The sequence below is a fragment of the Aythya fuligula genome, chromosome 19, assembly GCF_009819795.1.
Source record: "Aythya fuligula isolate bAytFul2 chromosome 19, bAytFul2.pri, whole genome shotgun sequence".
Lineage (NCBI taxonomy): Eukaryota > Metazoa > Chordata > Aves > Anseriformes > Anatidae > Aythya > Aythya fuligula.
The window spans coordinates 5,220,578-5,244,069 of NC_045577.1; the positions used below are offsets into that span (position 1 = coordinate 5,220,578).

The following is a 23,492-nucleotide window of genomic DNA, read 5'->3' on the forward strand; positions in this document are numbered from 1 at the left end:
TTTTCCCCTGACACAGCAATAGCTCGGTTAAGCTGCTGATGCATCAGTGCCATAGCTTGGTCTGCTCTGCCAGCTTTTTGGCTCAGGAATTGTTTTTCCTTGTTGTCTGCGTGATCTGTAGCAGGACGGACCCAATCCTGATCTGTGCGTTTGGATGCTGCCACCTTACAATCGTCCACGGTAATAGCAAACAACTCGTAGATAACTGCAGCTGTAATGTATGCAACACAAACCTCTTAGTGAATCATTGCCGAGTTCACTATTAAAAAACAGAAAATAAACACAGGGGAAGTTATTCTGCATGGGTTTATGGCCACGAGTCTGCTTGGCATAGGAACTAAAGCTCAGGAAGGAAGAAGAGGGTCAGGATTTGTCACCCAGGATTTGTGCCTGGCATGATTCCCGACTTGACACCACTGCGGGTGTTGATCAGTCTTGGAAAAGGAGACCCCAGAGCTCGGTGCAAAGCAGGGGAAGGAGAATTGCTCCCAGTCCTCTGCCTGCCTGGCTTGGAGCTGTTGCAGCGCGAGCAGTGCCAGGGCAGCCAGGGAATGGAGGCACAGGGGCAGCGCTGGATATGGGATGCACACGGTGTATACATTGAATATAGGATGCCCAGGAGGCAGAGCTGGATGTAGGCTGCCTCCCCTTCCCCAGACCAAACACCCCCAGCTCCCTCAGCCGCCCCTCACAGACTTGTTTCCAGACCCCTCACCTGCTTCACATCCCTGCTCTGGACACACCACAGCACCTCCACATCCTTGTCGTGAGGGACCCAAAACTGAACCCAGCACTCGAGGTGCGGCCTCAGCAGATCAGGGCAGAGGGGGAAACACCTCCCTGGCCCTGCTGGGAACCTTGGAGGCGCGGAACCATCGCGCTGAGGCCGCGGGGAGGCGCCGGGCGGCTGCCGGGCGGGCCGGGGAGATGGCGGCGGGCGGGAGGTGCTGGGGGGAGCGGGGCTCGGCTGTGGTGCAGGTGCCCCGCACGCCGCGCATGGTGTCCGTGGAGTACCCGGGGCTGGTGCGGGATGTCGGAGCCATGCTGCGGACCCTGGGAGGAGAGGAAGGGGTGTCGAGGGTGAGGGGTTGCTGGGGAGCGCGGTTCGAGGCTTTGGGTGGGGTGGGGGTGAATGGGGGGCTGGCGTTGGGATCCCCTCATTGGGGTCCCCCTGTTGGGATCACCTCATCTGTGGGCTGCTGGGGTTTAGGGGTGGCTTGTCGCGAGGTTTCGGGGTGATGCGGCTCGCCTGGGCTGCAGCCGGGTGAGGGAGGTGGGATGGGAGGTGTCAAATGGGGTGGGAGCACCCTTGGGTGCTGCAGGGAGCCGCCAGCCCTGGTGCTGCTAACCGAGACTGGCCCTGTCCTCCCCGACACAGATCTACGCCGACCCTGCCAAAAGGCTGGAGCTGTGTTTCCGCCCCAAGGACCCTTACTGCCACCCCGTGTGCGCCAACCGCTTCCCCACCTCCACCATGCTGCTGAAGGTGAGGAGGAGGACCACGAGGAGGAAGACGCAGGCAGACACAGAAGAGCCAGCCCAGCCAGAAGTCCACTTTGAAATGGAAATCATTGGGATCGTCACCACTGTTTACAAATTTCAAGGTAATACCTGTGTTTGGGTCTGCAGGGCGTAAAGGTTGATGAGAAGGGCTGATGGGAAAGGGAAATGTTTCCCCTGAGAAATTTAAGACTGCAAAGAAAAGCAAGTCGTCTGTTGTTACAGCCTCCTTTCTGTATAAACCTTCACATGGACTTATCAGACAACTGCTCCTGAAAGCTGAGTGTTGTGAGAAGTGTTATCTTCACAATGATTTCACGGTGTTTTAATGTTTCCTTCTCACAGGAATGTCTGATTTCCAGTACCTGGCAATGCACTCCGGTCCTGATGGCAAACAAACCTCCATGTATGACAAAGTCCTAATGCTCAAACCAGAGAAGGAAGAGTTTTTCAATAGAGAATTACCTCTCTACATCCCTCCACCAATTTTCTCACGTCTAGACACTCCTGTTGACTATTTTTATCGGCCAGATACCCAACACCGGTTAGTGCCTTTTCTCCTGATAAATAGTCTGTGTTGGTTCTTGAAAGGAAAGGAATATGAAACATTTTGTTGGATTGATATACACTTAAAACAGACAGGTTTTAAAGTTCAGGTTTCATTTTTCATCACACAAGATGCATCCAATGCATTCTGACTACAGTGTTGTTATAGGAACTGTGCTCTTGAAGCATCATGGCAGCATTAAATGTATTGTTCCTGTATCTCATCGGTATCAGCTGCTGAATGCTTCAATAGAAGATCACTGCTCCACACAGGACATGACATGCAGTGTAGGATGCATGAGGGTGGCTTTCTGCCTGCTTCCAGGGGGCTGGAGCTGAGTGCAGAGTATGGAGGGTCAATGTGGTGCGTCCTGTGACTACGTTCATTGGACCTGTGCCCTGCTGGCCCCAGGTTACTTTTGCCAGGAGAACAATCTGCAAGGTCTCCCACAAGAAACATCTTTCGTTTTCTCACTGCAGTCCTTCATTAACACTTAGCAAAGCAAACTTATCTTAATACCTGTGTTTCCATTTTACTTTGTCAACGTACTCTACTGATATCCACTAACTCCAGTAGAGCAGAATGTGAAGCCTGTTGTGCAGCAAATATATTCTGTGCAAATTAGTTATCAACTGTCTGAATGGTTTCTATCAGATAGTGCAGGGCATCTCCTTCAACAGGCAACTAGAGGTAGTTTGTCCGCTTGCTTTTAAAACTTGAAATCACCTTTCCTCAGTGGTGAGTCCTTTACAGTTACCATAGTGCTCCCTGGGGAGCTGGGGATAAAATAAGACCCACTCCTTACAGGGCTATATCCCTTCACATCAAAAATCAAAAAAACATGCTACATTTTTATGTGTTCCTAGGAAAGCCACATGTCTGCGCATGCCACAGGCAGAAAGCAAACACAGTCCTTTGCCTTGTTTCCTAGGGATGGGTACAACAACCCCCAGGTGTCTGGTGAGAACCTCATTGGCCTCAGCAGGGCCCGTCGCCCACACAACGCTATCTTTTTGAACTTTGATGAGGAAGAAGTCCCAACAAAACCCCTGGATGCTGCTGTACAGACCTGGAAGAAAGTGTGCACCAATGCTGTGGATAGAAAGGTGGAGGAAGAGCTGAGGAAGGTACATGCTGCATCCCTGAGTTTGGCTGAGCACTCTACAGTTGCATGCTGTGTCTGCAAGGACTGCATGCAGCCATTTTCTTTGACTTCCCAGAAAACTGTTGGGATCTCAACTACTTGGTGGCTTCTCTTATGGTTTTCTTATTGTGACGTGAAATTTCCTGTTTAACCTTGTTCAAGATAAGGGCCCATTCAGAAGCCAGGCTTCTGAAGCCAGACTTTCAGGTTCAGTTCCCATTGGACACCAGCTGTCCTTTGTGACCGTAGCCAAATATGCATTTGCTTTTTCTGTTCTCTAATCTATCAGAGAACAAGGGTGCTGGAATATTCTGATAGGGATACCAGAATGTTTGGCGTCCTGAACAGCTGTGGTTCCCCTTGTAAATGACAGATATGATAAATATTTGTCAAGGCATGACAATGTCATGTCAGGAAAGTGAGTGAGGGGCACATACCTGAAGTGATGATGTATTATTTTAGCTCTTTGAAGTCCGCCCAGTCTGGTCCCGGAATGCAGTAAAAGCCAATGTCAACATCCACCCGGACAAGCTGAAACTGCTGTTGCCGTACCTGGCCTATTACATGGTAAGTCTGGGCATCTGCCCGTGGTCCTGGCCGAGGCTGCTAGGAGGTGGCGCAGGGGTGGATCACCTGGATGCTCCTGGCTCTCTGCAGGTTCTGAGGTCCCACCAGTAAGTACCCGAGCTTCATGTAAAGAGAAAAAGGGAAGGCAATTTGGTCACACATTCAAACTGATTGTCCACCTGGCAGTGGTATCAGATTTTTTCCAAACAGATTTTCTTGTGATCTTGCAAGTTGATTTTTAAAGGCACACAAATATTTGGCCTTCAGTGCATAGATTGCCCATGTTTCAGTATGTAAATACTGGTTGTGAAAAGCAAGGAAGGAGTTAGTAAAAGAAATATTTGGACAATGCAGGAAATTACTAGAATTTTCTAAGAGCCTCTGCAGCACAACTATTTGTTGTAACCATCTACCCCTGTATGTTTACACAGCTAACAGGTCCCTGGAGGAGCTTATGGGTTAGGTTTGGGTATGACCCCAGAAAACACCCTGAAGCAAAGATTTATCAAGTACTGGACTTCCGAATTCGCTGTGGAATGAAATACGGTAAAAGGGCCCAACCCACAGGCACCCTCTTTGCTTTCTGGTTAATCCTTGTTGTTATTTTCATTTGTTTCAAACTTTATTGCTGTACCTGCTTTGATGAAAAGGACATCTTTTATAAACTCCTTTAAAACCTTATTTTATACCATGCGGTATTTCTACCCTCATTTGGCACATCCCAAACCCCAGGAACAGCTGGCTGACTTTCCATAGAAAATTCTATGGAATTTTCTGGGATTCTATGGAATTTTATGGAAAATTCTATTCTGTTTCCGTAGATTCTGTTGCTTCCATGGTAGCTTTCCCTCGGTGAACTCAACATTTGTGCAGGGCACCAGGTCTGAGGCTTTAGGACAAAGGTTCCCTTGCACTGTGACTTTGTAGAGGGAAAGTTGAGGGAAAGGACCTTCTGGGTCATGTAATATGTCCACAAGAGAGCTGACATCCAGTCATGATCAGATCTTATAGATCCCTCTTTCCAACCAAAAGGGTTTTTGTTTATGTGACACCTCTCCTCTCCCCATCTCGCAAATTCAGCATATCCCAAAGATCATTTCACACGCTAGTCCAGCACCTCTATTACGGAGCTAGTGCTACTCTGCAGAATGCTTACCTTCAGTTCATTATTGGTTTTCTTTTTTCACCTCTAGGTTATGCACCTAACGATATGCCAGTGAAAGCAAAACGCAGCACATATAACTACAGCCTGCCCATCACTGTCAAAAAGCCAGGTATGCTGTGCCAGCAGACGGGATGTCTGGCTCTGCTCTTTCTTTGGGTTACTCCATCTTAGTCTCAGGTAGTGAAAAGTCTTCCTGCATTCCAGCTGAGCCAAAATTGGCACTCCCTCCCTATCTGTAATATTGTGCTGTTGTTAAAACCAACAGGAGAGTCTCCTGCTGGACAGTGTTGGGAGAAGCTTTGATACGTGTCTGGCTGAGCCAGACAGAAGCGAGATCCGCAAGCAACATTGTGAGAACTCAACATGCACTTGTGTTTGGTGATAGTGCAGCACAGATTAGGAGGGGAGGGTTTTTTGTTTGTTTTGGTTTGTTTCTTTGCCAAAGGAAAGTAGAAAAGATTAAAAGTATCAACAAAGGTGCTGTGGAAGGAACACAGCCAAACTCACCACCTTTCTGGAGACTGATCTGCTCTGCAGAAACATCTCTGAAGAATCAGCAGTTCACTTGCTGGGTTGCTGTTTTTTGCTGATCAGCAAAGTTGCATCAACATAGAGAAGCAACAGTACAATGCTACAGTGAAATATGTCCCTAATCGTGCCTCTGTTGCCTTTCAGTAAGTCATACAGTCAGCGTGCATGATCTGAAGCAGGGACTTGGTACTTCTGGTTCATCCAGTGCAAAAAAGTCTGCCTCCAGCAGGTATAAGCTGAAGGTAAGCGTTACTCTCTTTTACCAGAATCTTGAAATAGTATCGTAAAAAGGAAACGTTTCCTATTTTATAAGTCATTAGGGGCACAGATTTCTCTTTGAGACCTGAATGAGTTGATGGGTAAAAGCTTACCTGGGAAGCTGCTAGCTGAACATGTCACTCCAGAACTTCATCTGCTGTTCACTGAATATATTTCTTACACGCTGCAAGATGGAAATTGTAGTCTTACCCCTAGTCTTAAACATGATGAGCGTTTTGTTTCAGTTTATAAAGTTGGAGAACTTTATGGGCAGCAAAGTGCAAAACATTGCCGTGTGTTTATCATCTTGTAGAATCCAGCAAGGCAAAATAAATATTTAAACAGGAGTCTATTTTTTTCCTCCTTTTTGCTAGAACAAAACTTCTGATCCGCTGTTACGTAGTAACAAACTACAGCTAGAGCTGCAGCTTGGATATTGCCTTGGAACAGAATTTTGTAGGAAATGCTTTGTGCCAGGGTTGCCCCATTACACCACAAAACATGCATTAAATCCTTGCTATCTTTGCTCTTCTTAGGAATCCATCTACATTTTCCGAGAAGGAGCCTTACCCCCTTACCGGCAGATGTTCTACCAACTCTGTGACTTGAACGTGGAAAGGTATGGCACCCTTTCAGCTGAGTCATGTTAGAACTAGATTTCAAAGCCTGTTGTTTATATCCAGTCCATTACACTTGCTCTCCTTGACCAGCAACAAAAGAGGTGTTTAGTTTCTTAATAAAAATAGAACAGACTTTTATTCCTTTCTCATACAACAGCTAGGTGAATAACCAAATATGCTAGTCCAGCTCAATGAAACTGAAGTAAGCCACAGTCTGTCTTACTTGAAGCCTGCATCTGACTGTAGAAGACTAATATTTCACCCCCTTTTTACTCCTTTTTAGCTTACAGAAAATCATCCATCGGAATGATGGTGCAGAGACAGAATGCACAGAGCGGGATGGGTGGTGCCTTCCAAAGACGAGCGATGATCTGCGCGATAGCATGTCCCTGATGATAAAGCAGATCATCAGATCCACTAGACCTGGTAAGGATGTTTCTGAACCTCAGAGTACCGAGCAGTGTAGTACTACCTACCTGATGACATTGAGATGTTGTGTACTGAATCAGGATATTGCCATCAATGCTGGGGAAGCAGCGTTGCTTTATTTGCAGCCTCTGTGCAGAATTAAGTGCTCTTTAACACCTGGTGCTCCCTGGGCTTTAGTGCATCACAGTGTACGAGCTGCAGCTGTTATCCTGCATGTGAATGTCGGTTGGAGGAATAGCTAGGAGTAAAGAATTTCTTTTTAATCTTTCCTGTATTGTAGCTTTCAAGTTTTAAATGTCTTTGCCCAGCGATAGCGAAGCTATCATCCTTACTGATGTATCTCTTGGTGACATTAAGATTTTTTTTTCCTTTTTATTGATGGCATATATCTTACAAACAAGAAGCGAGGAAATTATTTTTGCTGGGCCAAATCAATATCCCAGTGAATTAGCTCAGAATCAGATAGGAGATGAAACATGACACTGCAGATCTGCTGCTGTTCTAAGAGCATTCCAGGGGTGTGAAAACATTGCTTTTTTCCTTTTTAAAAAATTCTATTAAGATGTGCAACCTTAGCTGTGATCTTCAGATTTTTTCTGCCTTTCTCTTTTTGTTTTACAAACTCTACTGTATATTCTCCCATGTTGCACTGAGATGCATCAGAATGTCTTCCTCTCTTTCTTCCCAATGAAGCTCTTTTCTCAAGTACAACAAGCAATGAAGATGGCAAAGAGCAGCTGGCATATGAGTCTGGAGAGGATGAGGATGATGAAGAGGAGGAGGAAGAGGACTTCAAGCCTTCTGACGGGAGTGAAAATGAAATGGAAACAGAAATTCTGGACTATGTGTGAACTCGGTGAGTAGTCTTGCTGCTGTTGGACAGAATATTCTTGGCTCTTGTTCCTTGAGTGCTGAGGGCTCAGCAACCATACACAGGATGTGGGAAACCAGAACTTGCACTAAGTTGCCAGCTACCTACCTGTACTGACTGTGGTACCTGCTGATGGCTGTCATTTTGGATGTTCAGGAGGCATTGCCCACATTTCCATAATTGCTGGATAATAAGCCCTCAAAACATTGACAGGGGATATAGATTTCTTGCTGGCCTCCAAATGGCATTTAATGTAGCATCTCAACAGGCTGCCAAGAAGAGAGACCAGAGTCCAAACCATCTGGAAATTACACCTGAAAACAGGAGAAGTTGCAGTCCCATCTCTCTCCATCTATGAGAAGTACACCTTGTCTGGGTTGATGGCCATGTGGAAAATAGAAAAACTGCCCAAGGAGGTGCTGAGAGAAAGCACTCCAATGTTACTCGAGTCCATAAAGGCAGGGTGCTGCTCTTTCCTTTGACTAAGGTGACTTAAAATTCTGTGCAATGACTTCAGCATCAAGCCTAGCCTGTGATCCTGGAAATAAAGCCAGCAGGACAAAAACACTTCCTGGCAGTGAATTATTCCCTTCTGTTGGATGTAGCGTATGTTGTCCTTACTAGCTAACACGCTTCTCCATTCCATTTTGATTTTACCAGTAGTTAACAAAGACTGCAAGAAGAAGGCAATATAGCAGAGCTTCAGGCTCACAGAGGTTGCCCACTGGCCATTAGTCTGCTATTGCTGGCTGGATTGGTACCGTGCAGTCACGGAAATTAAAGATCTGCTGGCATTTCCTGGGTCTTTTTCATTCCCCAGAGTGTCACAAGTGGAAGGTTTATCAGTAGTGGTTGATAATATGCTCTACTGCATATATATTCTAATATCAGATATATGAGGACTGGCTCCTTATGGGTGCACACCCTATAGCTCACTGGGAAATCCTGTGCTTTGCCTTGTGCTGCTACCTCAGGGTAGCATGGGCTGCAACAATAAGTACAGAGGCATTTGTTACAGCTTTATGATTTTGTAAGCAGGGCTGTGTATTACTCTGCCTGGGGAGAACCAGCCAAGGTAAAGTGTAGGTGCTGGTAATGTGCAAGGCCAGAGGCACAAGTGGTTGTGCAGCAGATTTACCTTTCTCAATACAATGCAAGCAGGGAACTAGGAAAAAAGGAGAGATGCTGTGGGCACTCTACTTCCAGGTAAGAATACCTACCTGTGCTCAGGTGTGAGCAGGCACCAAGAATAAAATGCCAGGAAAAATACCTGAAGCCCAGCTTTCTATCAACAACAGGCCAGAGTTTACGTATTTTCCAGCTGTTTCTGAAATTCCTCTGTCTGGGAAGACTGCAGTTACATGGATGCTTAATTCTGCCTTAGTAGGTAATGACATTAGCAGCACTACCTACACAATACAATCCTTTAGTTTTCAAAAACTCAGCTTTAAAGTAATCTATGTAACAAAAGACAAAGAAATTCTGTGCCTCAGGGCTGTATCTATAATACCCACACTCAGAGCCGTTACACCACCCAACCAATCTCCACTGCAGTCTGTGTAATTATAAAATAGAAAATAAACATGCTGGCCATGATAGGAAAGGAACCCTTGAACTCCAAAGGAATGATGCCTCAAACCAAAACAGACCACTATCCATAACATAAGGACCAACCCTTGCAGTTGCTCTTAAAAACCATTGCTAATATGAAAATATGAAAACCAGTAAATTAGAGGTCACATTTATACTATTGGAAAATGTACCAGGCCCAACAACTCAGACTCAAACGACCAGGGTTAGTTGAAAGCAGGAATCAGATCTGCAAACAAAAAAGCCTTGTTTCTTCATTTAAGCCCAAAACAAAGCTCAACTCACGTACCGCACGGTACAACCCCAGGCTCAGTCCTTACCTCATCCACGGTCAGATCCATTTCCTTTCTCCAGGAACGGGCCAGCATTTTGGGAAGGAAGATAGGACACCCCCTGCCTTGGGGCAGGGATGTTTGAGCATCGATATTTTATTGCAAAGACTAATTACATTGCTGTGTACAAGTCACACTGGGCAGTGTGCTCCTTCATTGAAGTGGTACAAAATACATATGGTACAGCCAGTCCCTCCGGTGATGCTGAGCTGCCGAGGGAAAAAGGCAGGAGGGGAAAAGGAAGGGGACAGTGACAGCGGGGTGGGCAGGAGCTGGCAGGCACAGAGCGGTGCGGGGCCGAGGGGAGGCCCCGGGGTGCTGGTACCAGGCTCCAGGCAGGGAGGTGGGGAAACAGGAGGCAGGCTCTGCGTCAGGGTGCCAGCGGCTCCCATCATGTGCAGCGTGGGCACAGTGGGCCAGGCTGTGCCACCCTAAAGGGACATGGGGCTGGCAGAGCTGGTGCCAGCCCCGCTGGTCAAGAAGCAAGCGGCCTCTCCCTGCCTGGTGCCACGGGTCCCCACGGGTCCCACCACCTCCTGCCACCAGCCCTGGTCCCCCCAGCGTGAGATCGCAGCGTTGCTGCAGCCCAGGCCCCTCTCCTGGAGCCGGGGAACGCGTGGCCCCTGCCCGGCAGCACGGACAGACAGGGAGGAGAGGGTGGGGTGGGAGGAAGTGCTTAAATGAGATGGCCCAGCAGGTCCAGGAGCAAAGAAAACATAAAAAATAATAATTAAAAGAAAGTTTTAAAAAGGAAAAAAAATCCCCCCTTTGGTTAGTGTTTCCTACAGTCAATAAAAGAAGCATCTCTGCCCCTGCTCGATCAACTAGTGGGAAAGAAACAAGGGAGAGAGGGAGGCCAGAGCGGTCTGTGCCTCAGAGCGTGGCAGCGCAAGGCTGCTGCTTCCAGCAGCCGAAAACAGCAGGGGGAAGAGGAGAGGGACTGGGCTGCAGGGCAGGGGGAGGCTGGGTTAGTAAAATGTACAAGTTCATCTCTTCTATTTACAACCAATAAATATTGAAAAAAAAAAAAAAAAAAAAAGTAAACATTTTCGTTTTATACAAAAGAAGTCTCATTGCTGCTTCTCCCATGGTCAGTGTTTGAAAAAGTCTGGTTAAAGCCCAAGGTGAGTGGCACTTTCTGGGGGGCAGGCGGCGGCACCGGGGTACTCAGAGCACCCCGAGCTCTGTCTCGCCTCCTCGCCCACCTGCGCAGACCCAGGGTCTCTATTTACACAGATTTGGACAGAAATTCACTCTCCTCTTCCTCGCTAGGCTGGCAGCTCTGGGGGCACGGGGAGGCGCGCAAAGCTTCCCCCGCCTGCAGAAGAGACACTGGCGTTTGATCTTTGGTGCAGGTTTGAACGCGGGCTGGCGAAGTCCAGCTGCATCGGGGAGAGGAGCGAGACCACGCGAAGGCTTCCAGTCATCGAGAGCACGAGGCGCCCGCTCCATCGCGGCACGCACGCAGCCCTTCCCGGGGCTCCCAGCTCCGGCACGGGGCTGAATCCTTTCCAGCGTGCCTCCTCGTCCACGGCTTCTCCCAGGATAAGGACGTGGAGGTAAAACCAACGCTGGGAAGCTCCCGGAGCAGCTTCCTTGCAAACGGCCCCTCTGCAGGCCTCCGCTCCCCGGCTCGCGCGGACACAAGGCACCTACGGCAGAGAGGCGGGCTCCTGCTCTGGGCAGGCCGGCGGCTGGACGAGTGGCGCACCGTGGAAGGTTTGAAAAATAAAAATAATAAAACAGAGAGATTTCCCCCCGCTGCCTTCCTGTGTAGAGGGAAAAAAAAAAAAAAAAAAAAAAAAAAAAAAGACCTGATTGAAACAGGAGCTTGTGCAGAGAGAGGCGGAGGCCACCGGTTGCCAAAGCGCCCTGGCTCTCGGTGCAGGCGAGGGTCGCTCCTCGCCGTGCCGGTGGCACGGGGACCAGCCACAGCCGGGCCCGGAGCAGCCTGCCCCCAAGGCCCCGTCGGTGAGGGGTGGCAGTGGGGCTGAGGCTAGAAGATGCCTTTGGCGATCTTCAGGCCTTTCTGCTTCATCCTGGGCAGGGTGGAGCTGGAGCCGTGCTTGATCTTCACCCCCTTGGAGAAACCCCGCTTCTTCAGCACGAAGTCGTAGTTGGCGGCCGAGTTCATGGCGTAGAAGACGTTGGCGTTGTCGGGGATTTTCAGCTCTAGAAGTGTCCAAGGACAGGGGTCAGTTGGGCACCCCGAAAGGGGCTGCGAGCAGTCCCTGGGGGCTGGCACCCCCCTGCTGCCACCTCCCGGCCCTGCTCCCCCCTGTGCTCCCCAGGCTGAGGTGTGGTCAGCTGGGGAGACAGCCAGGGCCTGGAAAGCCTCCCGCACCCCGGTACGCACCTCTCTCCTCCGAGATGATCTGAACGAGCTCGTAGTCTTCAGGCCGGTCCCCGTCCAAGTTGTGTTTGGCCATGGCCTTGCGAATAACCACCGGGGTCTTATCCTGGCTCGTCACCTGCAGGCACAGAGCATTATTAACCGAAGAGGGGACAAAACACTGCAAAACCTCCCGCCTCCGTCTCCTCCCGGTGTGGGACATGCCCGTGTCCAAGCCCGGCGAGCCCCCCCTGCCCAAATTCCCCGCTGCTCACCAGGATGCTCTTGTACATGTTGCCGTTGTCCACGGCCAGGCTGACGCGGATGATGCAGCAGTCGTCGACCTGCTGGTTGTAGAGGGGCAGCGAGAGGGACGAGTAGCTGGAGATGCCGGAGACTGAGCGCTTGTGGGTGCGGGAGGCTGTCACCGGCGTGGAGGAGACGGAGGAGGACGAGGCACTGCTGGAGCCCGAGCCGATGCCCGACGTGTCCAGGGAGGAGAGGGAGGTGGATTCCCAGAACTGGAGGGCAGGGAGGAGAGGGGATGCGGAGGACACAGTGGTTTTAGCTTCTCCATCAGCCACAGACGGGGTGTACGAGTGCTGGGGAAGGGAGGCCAGAGGGATCTCACTGCCCTGCGCCAGCAGAGGACGTACAGCCACCGGAGGCGTGAGACCCCGCCACGCCGAGGCCCCCAGCCCCAAAGCAGGCTGAGGGCTGTCCCCACGTGAAGGGCACGCCTGCCTCCCCACGAGCTGCCCCATACCTTCTTCTCCTGGCAGTCGGGGGACTCGGGGATGAAGCTGATGTTGATCTCCTCCACGTCCGAGCTGCTGGAGCCGGCAGAGGTGACGCTGACCGAGTCGGTGGCGTCCCCGCTGCACAGGTACTGCCCGCACTTGAGCTGGTCGAAGGACTTGGAGTGGGAGCTGCCGCTGGCACAGGGCTCGCTGCTCGGCGGCTGCCGGCTGCCGGGAGGGACAGGGGCAGGGTGAGAAGGGAGCGGGATGAGGAAAGGATGGCCCAGCACCACTGCGGCCACCGTGGAGACGGCCTTGGCACCCGCCTCCGCCCCGCATCCCGCCGGGACGAGTGGACTCACTCGCTCCATCGCTTGATGATGCCCGTGTTCTTCTTGGCCTTCAGCGTGTTGCTGGCTGACTCCGACAGCGGCTCGATCTCACACGACAGCCCGTAGCTGGGGGGAGAGGAGAGGAAGGTTGCAGCTCGACGGGGCAAGGTGAAGGCTGCAGAGCTGGAGGCGATGAGCCAGGGGCTTCCCTGTGCAGCAGGAGCAGCTCAGCCCCGCTCGTGCTCACCTCTCGGCCTCGCTGAGCCGCTCCAGGCTGTGGAACCAGTCCACGAAGTGGTCCTCCTGCGTGAAGCTGTAGTTGTTGCAGGCCGACTGAAGCAGCTTGATCTGAGCGATGACTTCAAACTCCTGCAGCCAACGGAGGCAGTCAGAACGGATGTTTGCCAGCCTCAGCACGCCCACACGCCCCTAAAAAGCTCAGCCCTGTGCACAGAGATCTCCCTCCCCAAAATGAAGAACACCACAGCAAAGAAAAAGAGAGATCGACCCCAAAGAGACCGGCAGAGCCTGGGCTTGCACAAAGCCAGCCTCCTCCCTCCACCCAGCTGTGCCCATGCCACGGTGAAGCTCTCACCTTCCTTCTCTTCTCAAAGTTGATCAGCCCTCCCTGGAAAAGAAGGAACAGAGGTCAGTGGGAAGCAGGGGAAGGAGAATTGCTCCCAGCCCTCTGCCTGCCCAGCTTGGAGCCGCTGCAGTGCGGGCTGTGCCCGCCAAGGGGCAGTGCGAGAACGGCCAGGGAATGGAGGCACAGGGGCAGCGATGGGTATGGGATGCACAGGGGGCAGCACTGGATATAGAACACAGAGGGGGAAGCGTTGGATATAGGACACACAGTGGGGCAGAGTGAGATCTACGGGGAACCGCCCCCATTTTCCACTCCAGGCTGTGGGGATGCCTGGGTGGAGGAAGGAGAGGGGTTGGAGGATAGAGACGGAGGTACGTACGTCCAGGAAATCCTTCATGGCCGTGTCGAGCATCACCAGGTCTGTGAGGAAGGTGCCGAGGTAAGGAATGGTGCCCTGCATCACGCCCTGGGGGACAGCAAGGGACAGCTGGGGTCAGCGAAGAGCTGAGCCCAGCCCAGAGAGCCACCAGGAAGGGGACACGGGAAGGGCCGTGCCCCACTCACCATCTCTCGCTGCTGCTGCTGCCGCTTCTGAGCCCTCTTGGGGTTGATCTCCAAGGTGGCGAATTTGGACGTGCCCTCCTGGGTGGTGGGGAGAAGTGGGGATCAGCGCGGGTGGGAAACCATTACAAGAGAGGAGCTAAAGTTCACACCCTCTTTTACTGGTGGAATTTGCTCGCAGAGGTTAAGAGGAATGAGGGGAAAAGGAGGAAATCAAGGCTGAGCTTTTCCATGGCAAACAGGGAGGAGAGCCTCAGTGAATAGGAAAGGCTGCTCCCATTTCCAGCCCTCTGTATAAACAGCTCCTCAATGGGATGTTTTGTTCCCTTTTGTGTTTTGTGTGATCTCAGCCCCGATCTGCAGCGAGGCTGGAAAGCTGCGGGAAGGACGCTGGGGCTGCAGCCTTTCACAGACCCCACAGCCCAACCTTAAACCAAGAGGCCTCCCGAGAGCTCTGCCCTTTGCACCAGGCTGCTCAAACGCAGCTGCCTCTGGGGAGCAGCCGTCATCTGGTGCACAGGATCACATCCCACTGCTTATCTCTGCTGGCTAAATTGCTCTGAGCGCTTCAGGCAATGACGACTTTTGGGTGGAGAAGCAGAAAGCCCAGCCTGCTCCAAACCCCCTGCCTGCAGCCCCAGCAGCTCCGCCAGGGCTGGCAGCTGGAGCAACGCGGAGATTTCTGCCAGCATCAGCCTAAGCTCCGTGTCAGACGTACAGCGATGTGGGTGCCCGCTTCCCCGTACCTTAATGAGAAGCTCCCGGCTCAGGGAGTGGTTGTTCTCGTCAGAGAAGATCTCCGAGAGCTCGTGGAAGGTGCGGAAGCTCTCCCTGCTCGGGGGAAACACAGGGGGAAGTCAGCAACAGTGCCACGCTTCCTCGGGCTCTCTTCTGCTCACCCAAATGACCCCAGCAAAGCTCGCAGCTCCAGCAAGCCTTGCTGTCTGAGGTTATCCCAGGGTGTTTCGGATGGAAAGGAGAAGCAGGCAATGCTGCTTTTATTTCCTCCTTAGATCCCTGGGTTCTGGGCAAAGCCAGAGCTGCAGTGATCCCCTCCATGCATTAAAGAGCCACAACAGCAGCACAACCTCCCCTGAGACCTCCCAGCAGGACCCCAGCAACTGCTGCTCACCGCAGGACCTCGTCCCACGTTTTCTTCAGCCGGTGAACAGCGTTGCACTGCAGAGCCGAGAGGATGGCTCGGAGGGAGGAGAAGTTCTTCAGGAGGCGGCACTCCTGGGGACAGACAAAGGGACCCCGTGTTAAAAAAAACAAAGCCAAGGGACCTGCTGCAATGCCCAGACTGCCAAACCCCAGCTCCGGGCAGGGGCAGGAGGCGAGCAGGATGGTGCTGTCCTACCCGAGCCACTTCGATCCACCGCTCCACCACTTTAGCCCTCTGCTGCGGCTTCAGGGACCGGTCTCCGAGACACGTGGCGATGACGCAGTTGGCCACGCTGTTGAACTGCGAGACCGTGGCACGGATGGTGGGTGCCAGGTGCTCTTTGCCTTTCTTGTCTCGCTGCGACCAGATGCAGCCCAGGCAGTGGTAAGGCACCACCTTCTTAAACAGCTCCTGGAAGATAAGGGGATGGAGACGTGTTTTTTTTGGGGGAAAAGAGGCAGCCAGGAGCAAGGGAGCAGGCAGGCTTGTGCCCGGAGCAGCAGGTGGGCAGAGCACCTTCTGAGTGAGTACTCACAGCATCCATCAGCGTGAACTGTTCCGCCACCATCTCTGGGGAGAAGGAGAGGAAATCCGACTTCCCGTCCCCGACCCCATTCTCCTCCACCAGCTGGAACGTGCAGCCGCCGTGCTCCACAGCTGTGAGAAACGGCATGAAGCTGAGCACCACAGGGCGGCCACGAGCTCAGCACCACACCACACATCCCATGCCAGCCCCTGCAGACACCCACAGCCCACCTCAGAGCTCCTAATCTCCGTCTGCTCAAATAAACTAGGCCCAGGTAGAAGGACGGGCATTTTCACCTGGATACCAACGTCCACGAAGGATTAAAGGCAGATTAACTAATCCCCTAAGAAATACCACCTCTAGTTCAGCTGGATTAGCTTCCCGGTGTGTCTCCATGTAAACGCAGGCAGTATTTACAGGGGTTTTAGCCACGTGGTGGCCAAAGGCTCCAGAGCAAAGGCTCTGGAGACCCTCAGTGCTAACCAGTACTGCTCTCCCTGCAGCCCCAAACACCCCGGTGAGCAGGGAACCTCCATCCCACCTTCTGCTTCGGTCTCGCTCTGCTCCTGCTGCTGGAACTGGGCCAGCAGGATGCGGGCTCGGCGCTCGAGGTCCGAGCCGGGGATGTTGTGGCGCACGTAGGAGATGAGCTGCTTGAGGCAGGCGAAGTCTGGGGGCTTGCGGAAGTCCTCTGAGTACTGGTCCAGCCAGGCGCCCAGGATGGAGGAGATGGTGCTGCGAGGAGAGGAACGCGGGCAGGCCCGTGTGAGAATCGGGTGCCACGAGGTACCCGTGTGCACCCACGGGCCCGTGGGACATCGCATGCCTCCACGCATGAGCCACAGGGCCATCAGCAGAGCCCCCTGTCTCTGGGTGACCCGCAGCGTGGTCAGACTTACTTCTTCAGCTCCATCCTCTCATCCACAACGTGCCTGGCGTGGTCCCCGTTCGCCTGCGCGTGGAGCTTGCCATACCTGGCAGGGCACAGCGAGGAGACAGTGAGGGTCCTGCACTCAGCTCTGCCTCTTCTCCCTCCACATCTCCCCCAGGGACCAGGATGAGCATTTCTTCCTCAACCCACCCCAAAACCTTCGTGCTGATGGGGCTGGGAGAAGCCCATCAGACCTCCACCATGTGGCAGAAGATGCTGGAGCTCTCCTGGCCGAAGGGGCTTGGGCATCAGCCACCCCCAGCTGCATTTTGGGGCACGGGGCAGCCTCACCTGTTGAGCAGCAGGTCCAGCACTTGCTTGGTGGTGGCGAAGGCCCGGTACGTGCACAGGAAGATGGTGACGTAGGTGGAGTCATTGCCCTTGAAGGCCGAGACCAGGTACTCCACCAGCTTCTCCAAGGTCCCAGCCTTTATCGTCCGCACCTTACACGTCTCGTAGAGGTTTAAGGCCGACTCGTTCTCAAACTGCCAGGACAAGGAGCACGAGTCAGTGGGCTGGACGAAGCAGACACATGCAAACACGACGTGGTCCCATCAGCTCAGCAAGAGCTGTTCGGGTCTCAGCTGGGGCAGGGACCCCTGCAGTGCCTGGGACTCCCTGATGGGGTTTGGGGACAGGGAAGCCCCAGGGTTGCTGAAATCCAGCTGCAAATCAGGGTTGCCCCATTTTGCAAAACGAGGCTTCAGATTGTTTCCCTCAATCCTTTTTCCCATGGGGCAGAGGACAGCGGTGCTCCCAGCCCCCCTCTCCCAGATTAAATACCTCATTTAGGGATAAGGCTGGGAAGGAGCTCCCAGACCAGGAGCATCCAGGGGCACAAGAAGAGGGCAGGATGCGGGCTGGTACGGACCCTGCCGAGCCCCCAGATCAGATCACCCTGTCTGGCAGGGAAACATCACAAAACACCCCACGGAGCGATGCTGGCCGAGCCCCAGCTTACCCCCAGCCACCGCTGCCCTTTGTTGGCCGTGTGATGGAGCTGCACCTTCCGGAGCGATATGCTGTAGATCACACCATCCTCCAGCTCTTCTCCGATCTCCTGTGTGGAGCTCTGCGTGAGACAACACGATACACCATGAGATAAGGAGGGTAACAGGTGGCAGAGGTGCTCTCGTGAGCCTGTACGGGGCGTCCTGGCAAGCCAAAGGGATTTTGCTCCCCAAACCCAAAGCCGGCAGCACCAGCCCTTTGGGGCAGCTGGACCCAGAGCCCGCACCCAGGCAGAGCCAAACCTCTGTGTCCCGGCTGTCCCCCTCCCTGTGGCCTTACGGGCAGTAAGGTGACATTGCTGCTGGCTCTGGATATAATCTTGGTAATCTGCCCCAAGCACCTCAAGCACTTGCAAGCCATTTTGCACCATGGATAGCAAATAATGGCCGTGAAACCAAACTGCCCATCAGCTCCAGGCAGTGTTGGCCACGCACACTGGGCAGAAACTCAAGAGGGAAGCTCAAATCTGGGGGAAAACCCCAGTGAGCAGCAGTGGGGTGGCCTCAGGGACAAACAGACAGGTTGCTGCACCCCCGGGGCACATCCTGACCCAGCCACGAGGCTCTTCTTTCTGCTCTGGGGATGTGGAGACCCCCCCAGATTTGGCCCAGCCCTCTCCCCACCATGCTCTGCTGAATCAGCGCCTCCCTGAGAGGATTTCTGCAGATCCCTCAGCAGGGATCTCCCTCCCTCCTGAGCAGGGGGAGGTGACCACACTCAGGGGGGCACAGCACGCTGCCAGCCCACGGCTTTCCCTGCAGCCTGCAGGGCACAAAACCCCCCGTCCCAAACCGCCCCCCGTGGACACGAGGACCACGGCTCCAGTCGATGCCGCACATCTCAGGAGATGCTGAGCAGAAAGCACCAAGCACAACCTGAGCAGACAGATCCAAGCCTGCTCTAACCTGCTCCTCATCACCGTCCTTTATCATCACAGCAGCGATCGCCGTGTTATTACCGCCCCGTGCTCACGTCAAACGCTTGTTATTAGCGAGGAATTAAGGCAGAGAATCACAACCAGCTCAGAGAGCAAGGGGAAAACTTTAAAGAGCCTCTTACTCACAGCTGTAATGAATGAGGACAGAGAATCCCTCAGGACAGGGTTATTGGACTTCTTCCTCACTTGCTACTGAACCTGCTCTTCTCACTTCGTGCCAAGGCGTTTGGCTTGCTGAAGCTCAGAGGTGCCACGAGGCTCCTAACTGCAGCTGTGAACACCCGACCCCATCCAACCGACCCTGGCAGCACCCACGCAGAGACAGACAGAAATCCTGGACGCCTGCATCCATCTTCCTCCGTGCTCTGGGATAAGTTACAGCAGAAATGTGCTTTCAGGTATAGACAGGCCTGAATTTCCAGAGCGAAACGCGCTCACCCACCAGCAAGGTGTGCCCTGAGCCTTCCTGCACATCTCCCTCTTGTCTCAGCAAGACTCTGGGCTGCTGAGAGCCCTGCCAGAGTGGCCACCCATGCCATCGGACATGAAAGTGAGAGCAGTGAGGTGCTCCTGGGCCAGGTGAGCTGCTCCTGACCCCACAAGCTGCTTCGCCTTAGCAGGGAACCAGGGGGACCGGCACGACCCCAAAAGAGCTCTGTCGACACCACTGCAGCCCCATGTCCACACCAGGCACTTGGAGCGATCCCATGCCAACCCAACTTGATCCTATGCCAACCAGGATGTCTGTCTTCCCCCTGTGGAAGCTGTTTCTAACACATAGAAGGAAAAGCTTTGGAAACTTCCCAGTTTGGGATGGAGGAAAGCTCCAGCAGGACCAGACCCCCATACAGCCTAACTCCAAAAAGATATTTGGCTAGGCAGTTATAAACCCCAGACACAAAGAGCCATCCAAAACCAGATGCTTGTTGAGATGCAATTAAATTAATAAAGAAATCAAATTGTAGGAGAGGACAAAATGTCCCAGGATCAATGCATGAATCATTGGCAGCTGCTGTGCAACTCCAGTGGAAACTCTTGCCACAAACGCAAGGGTTTCCACTCTTGTATTTCATGTCACGTGCAGAGGGTGCACCTAATTTTAATGCGCGTAGAAGCAAATTTCGTTTCCTTCCTATATTTGAGACCGTCGGATTCATTCATTTTCTGTCTTGCTGACTCGTGCGATGTCCCCTGAAGTTCCCCCTTTGCAAACCACACGCACAGAACGCAGCTTCCGAGCGGTTTCCAGCTAGGCTCATGCCAAGAGCCGGGCGAGCTGCTACACTGGTACATTTTAAAATTTGGTTATTTATATTCTGCGTGAGCTTCCTCTTTCCTCCTGCTCTTTCTCCGAGATGCTGATTGTGCATTCGGCACATGCTCGTTAAAAACTAACGGAGCAAAAAGCAGCAGCAGGACACAGCCGGGGCAGCCCCACCTCAGCACCTGCTCCTAACCCACAGCTCTCCCTTTGCACGTGGGGAGATGAAGGACCAGAGGCAGGGCTGGCAGAGCTCAGAACCCCCAGCCATGGCTTATAGTTATGGGATGAGCACCGACAGCTCTGAAATCCTGCCTGCCACTCGCACCAGCTCCCTGTAGGACTTCCAGCAAGTCAACCAAAGAGAAACATCCCCAGAACGGTCTCAAAAGAGCTCTGACAGACAAGCACGGGTAGATATTGCTGCTGCAGCAGGTATTTGTTGTCTGCTGGACTTTTCCAGCTTGGAAAGCAGAAGGGAACGTGAGTGAGACCTCAGTGGCACAACCACAGCCTGGCACCCACAACCAAAGCCTCCCTCACCAGCACCTTAACCTAAATAGCCGAGCAGAGGTGTGGGTGAGCAGCCCCTTCCACTCACTGCACTGACTTGGTAGCAGAGCTGCGGCCAGCAGGCCCAGGCAGCACTTCAGATGGTTGCAGCAAAATTCAGCAAAGCTTTTCCGTGACAGCTCTAACTCTGAGCACGTCGATGGTTATGGCATTTGTACCCTCCACCAAACTCATATTCAGGAACTCAGCGTCCCAGAAAACGGGACAGAAAGCATTTCAAGAAAATGGGCATCAAAAAAAGGGAAGACATCAAACCCAACCACGTGCCCCCAGTTTCTCCCTCTCGGCACGCAGCCCTGCTCCTGCTCGGGTGGGGGCACGGGAGAGCCCTTCGCGTGTTGAACGGGGGGGGAATGGGACAAAATTCTGCAAGAGCTGGAAGCTTTTGCAAAAAAGCAGCCGTAAGTGAACTCGGCAGGAGTTCATCCCCTGAAATATGAAACTGGAGGCCGCGCCAGATGGCTTGCCTGGTTTCAGAGACCGCCTCTTGGAGCCGCGGATAGCCCTGGGCTGCGGGAGCAGTGGGGAGCTCCGGACCTGACTTCAAAGCCTTGGTGACTACACCAGGGAGGAATTCCTGCTCCGTGCAATCAACTCTTCCACTCCCGGGCGCATGTTCTGGTACACAGCACGGTGCTGAACCCCACGTCTTCACACGGAGGTTTAATAACGAGCTCTAGGATTTAGCCAAGCAAGCCTGGAAGAAGGGCTGCAGTGTCAGGGACAAGGCACAGGGCAGCAGGGAACCTGCCTTTGCCCCTTCTCATCAGCTGAAGGGGAGAAAAATGCAAAATCCCAACAGCAAGGAACATATTGGCTAGGAAACTGCATTCTAGAAAGCATTGAGATAAATCACAAAGGTGGGTTTAGTAAGACAGGAGCCCAGCGCAGGATTAACTGTGACAACATTCCTGCACATCACGCACAATTAGCCAACAATTACCAGGTCTTCACAGCACTGGTCCCACGTGCCATGGCTTAGTGCATTGGCCTCCAAAGGCACAGAGTAATGAACTGTTAGTGGGAAAAGGTATTAATTTCAGCACACACGGATGAGACAAGACTGCTTAAAGTGCTTTTACTGATGCTCCCTGAACAACAGCTGGTTTAAAGATCAAGATGTTCGTGTTACTCTGCTCCCTTTCAGCTGGGCAACGCAAAATGTGTGTTCTGCAGGCAGTACAACGGGTTTGGACTTTGCAGTCTCCAGTCCCTTCTCACAGTAACGCCTTCCCACCAGCAATGGGAAATTGGCACTTCCAGAAATGAAAGAAACCCAGGACCACGTCCTCCACAGTTTACACAAGCCCCAAGTTCACTTTTGTTTCACCCTGGGGAGCAGATCCTGAACCCATGCAACGCACGGCGGTAACTCTGGGGCCTCTTATGTAAACGAAAATGCACAGCGTTATGTAAAAGGAAATTAGAAAAAAAATAAATCCACCTTCATCTAGTGAAAGGAAAACAACTTGAGTTCCGTGAACCACAGATACAGACCGCAGAAGCAGAAGTGCCCTCTGTCCTGCTCGCCCAAAATAAGCACACGCAGCACAACACCCTACAACACTCTGCCTGGTGGGGACTTCCAGGCAAAACCCCCCCAGGGCTGATGTTCCCCCCAGGGCTCTGCCGGTCAGGGTCAGCCCTTCTGCTCCTCGGTTTCCTTTCCCCAGCTTTCCTTTCCCCAGCCGTGCTCGGGAAGGCTGCAGAGACCACCCAGAGGCAGCGCTGAACCTCCCTGTGCTTGGGGAAAGGAAACGCGCCCGGTGCTGATGGTCACCCCCAGCACGTGCTTTGGATCAGCAGCCCCATCGAGGCCAGGAGCTCCCAAACACCCACCCAGCAGTGACCAAGCTTTGCTGGGTGTCACGGCTGTCTCCAGCCAGCACTCCAGCTCGATCCCAGGCCGTTCCTCTCCCCCTGTGCTGTATCACATCGCTGCTGATGGAGCTCGAATCCCGGCCCCTGCCCCGCACGGAGCTGCAGCGCTGGGGTGCTCAGCAGATGGATGTGTTTTCTTCTTCGGGTTTTCGACACTCTCCGCCTTCCTTCCTGCCTCCTCTGAGCCACTTCAGACCAGGAACGCTTCCAACAGCCCATGAAAAAATAATGACAGAGGGGGAAACAGGAAAAGAATAGAAAAAGGGCCAGAAGCTAAACTTAAACCCGCTGTGAAAAGGGGGTATTTTTGCCAGGATACCAGGACAGTGGCAACAGCTGAGGGCCTGTTCTCACCCATCAGCTGCTTGGCTCCGCAGCCGAGGCTCCCTGACACGCTCAGCTCTGCTTCTGCTCTGCTTCAGGTGTTTAAGCAGGGGCAGCTGCAGCCAGCAACCACGGGGAGCAGCCGGGGGCCATAAATCCCCCCCTGGCACCCCCAGGCAGGGATGGGTGGCGGTGGGGACGTGTCACCCCCATCTGCCTCGCAGGAGGCTTTGGCACCTCTTCCATCAGGGCCTGCCCGAGGGCACTGTTTGAGACAGGGCAGGCCTGATCCTGCTGGCGGTGCCTGCGTTCGTAACCCAGCGTGCTTGGGGAGGATATTCAAAGGCAGCCGTCTCCGCCCGTGTGGCTTAGGGAGAAGAGAAAGCAGCGGCTGGAGGATCTGGTACAAAGGCGTCTTGTGACTCGCACGCAGTGAGTCAGTGGCTGGAGCGAGGATTAGGAGCTCAGCGCTTGGGTCCAGAAACGAGACAGAGCAGATACACTGGATTCCTCCCCCGTTCGCGTTTGTTTTGCTTTCAGAGAAAACCCCGAGCCTTCCCACACATCGAAACTTTTTCGCTCTTTTTATGGTCTGGAAGTCGAGAATGGGACCTGCAAAAATGCTGCGTGCCCACTGCATCCCTGCCGACCTCTGAGGGCTGCAGGAGATCGGCCTTGCTCTGGGGACTCCCCTGGGAAAAACAAGCCACGTCTGCCACGGGCAGTGCCAGAGACACCACAGTGGCTGGCGGTGTCACTCCAGACCCTGTGTTCCTTA

General features: G+C 53.1%; 2 protein-coding genes across 5 annotated transcripts in view; one reads left to right on the forward strand and one right to left on the reverse strand.

Moving 5' to 3' along the window:
• The first annotated feature begins 986 nt into the window (after window positions 1-986).
• GTF3C5 (general transcription factor IIIC subunit 5) lies at window positions 987-10,992 on the forward strand. Its single transcript, XM_032200462.1, has 12 exons — window positions 987-1,080; window positions 1,379-1,604; window positions 1,846-2,044; window positions 2,979-3,174; window positions 3,654-3,758; window positions 4,190-4,304; window positions 4,952-5,032; window positions 5,599-5,696; window positions 6,249-6,331; window positions 6,616-6,758; window positions 7,455-7,617; window positions 10,910-10,992. The coding sequence occupies exons 1-11, from the start codon at window positions 997-999 to the stop codon at window positions 7,610-7,612; spliced, it is 1,488 nt and encodes a 495-aa protein (XP_032056353.1). The 5' UTR covers window positions 987-996; the 3' UTR covers window positions 7,613-7,617; window positions 10,910-10,992.
• A 381-nt stretch (window positions 10,993-11,373) lies between these two features.
• The window catches only part of RALGDS (ral guanine nucleotide dissociation stimulator), a 45,943-nt gene continuing 33,824 nt past the window's right edge, over window positions 11,374-23,492 (reverse strand). For 3 of the 4 annotated variants that reach the window (XM_032200604.1, XM_032200602.1, XM_032200601.1), the window contains exons 2-18: window positions 17,689-17,799; window positions 17,019-17,212; window positions 16,696-16,770; window positions 16,338-16,531; window positions 15,806-15,927; window positions 15,466-15,681; window positions 15,238-15,341; window positions 14,852-14,936; window positions 14,109-14,186; window positions 13,924-14,010; window positions 13,554-13,586; window positions 13,206-13,327; window positions 12,989-13,084; window positions 12,653-12,854; window positions 12,162-12,488; window positions 11,911-12,025; window positions 11,374-11,726 (exon numbers count right to left, since the gene is read on the reverse strand). In XM_032200604.1, the coding sequence (XP_032056495.1) occupies window positions 11,551-11,726; window positions 11,911-12,025; window positions 12,162-12,488; window positions 12,653-12,854; window positions 12,989-13,084; window positions 13,206-13,327; window positions 13,554-13,586; window positions 13,924-14,010; window positions 14,109-14,186; window positions 14,852-14,936; window positions 15,238-15,341; window positions 15,466-15,681; window positions 15,806-15,927; window positions 16,338-16,531; window positions 16,696-16,770; window positions 17,019-17,212; window positions 17,689-17,799 (2,337 nt within the window). In that variant the 3' untranslated portion in view covers window positions 11,374-11,550. The remainder of the gene's footprint in view (window positions 11,727-11,910; window positions 12,026-12,161; window positions 12,489-12,652; window positions 12,855-12,988; window positions 13,085-13,205; window positions 13,328-13,553; window positions 13,587-13,923; window positions 14,011-14,108; window positions 14,187-14,851; window positions 14,937-15,237; window positions 15,342-15,465; window positions 15,682-15,805; window positions 15,928-16,337; window positions 16,532-16,695; window positions 16,771-17,018; window positions 17,213-17,688; window positions 17,800-23,492) is intronic. The other variant, XM_032200603.1, reaches the window with a different exon arrangement.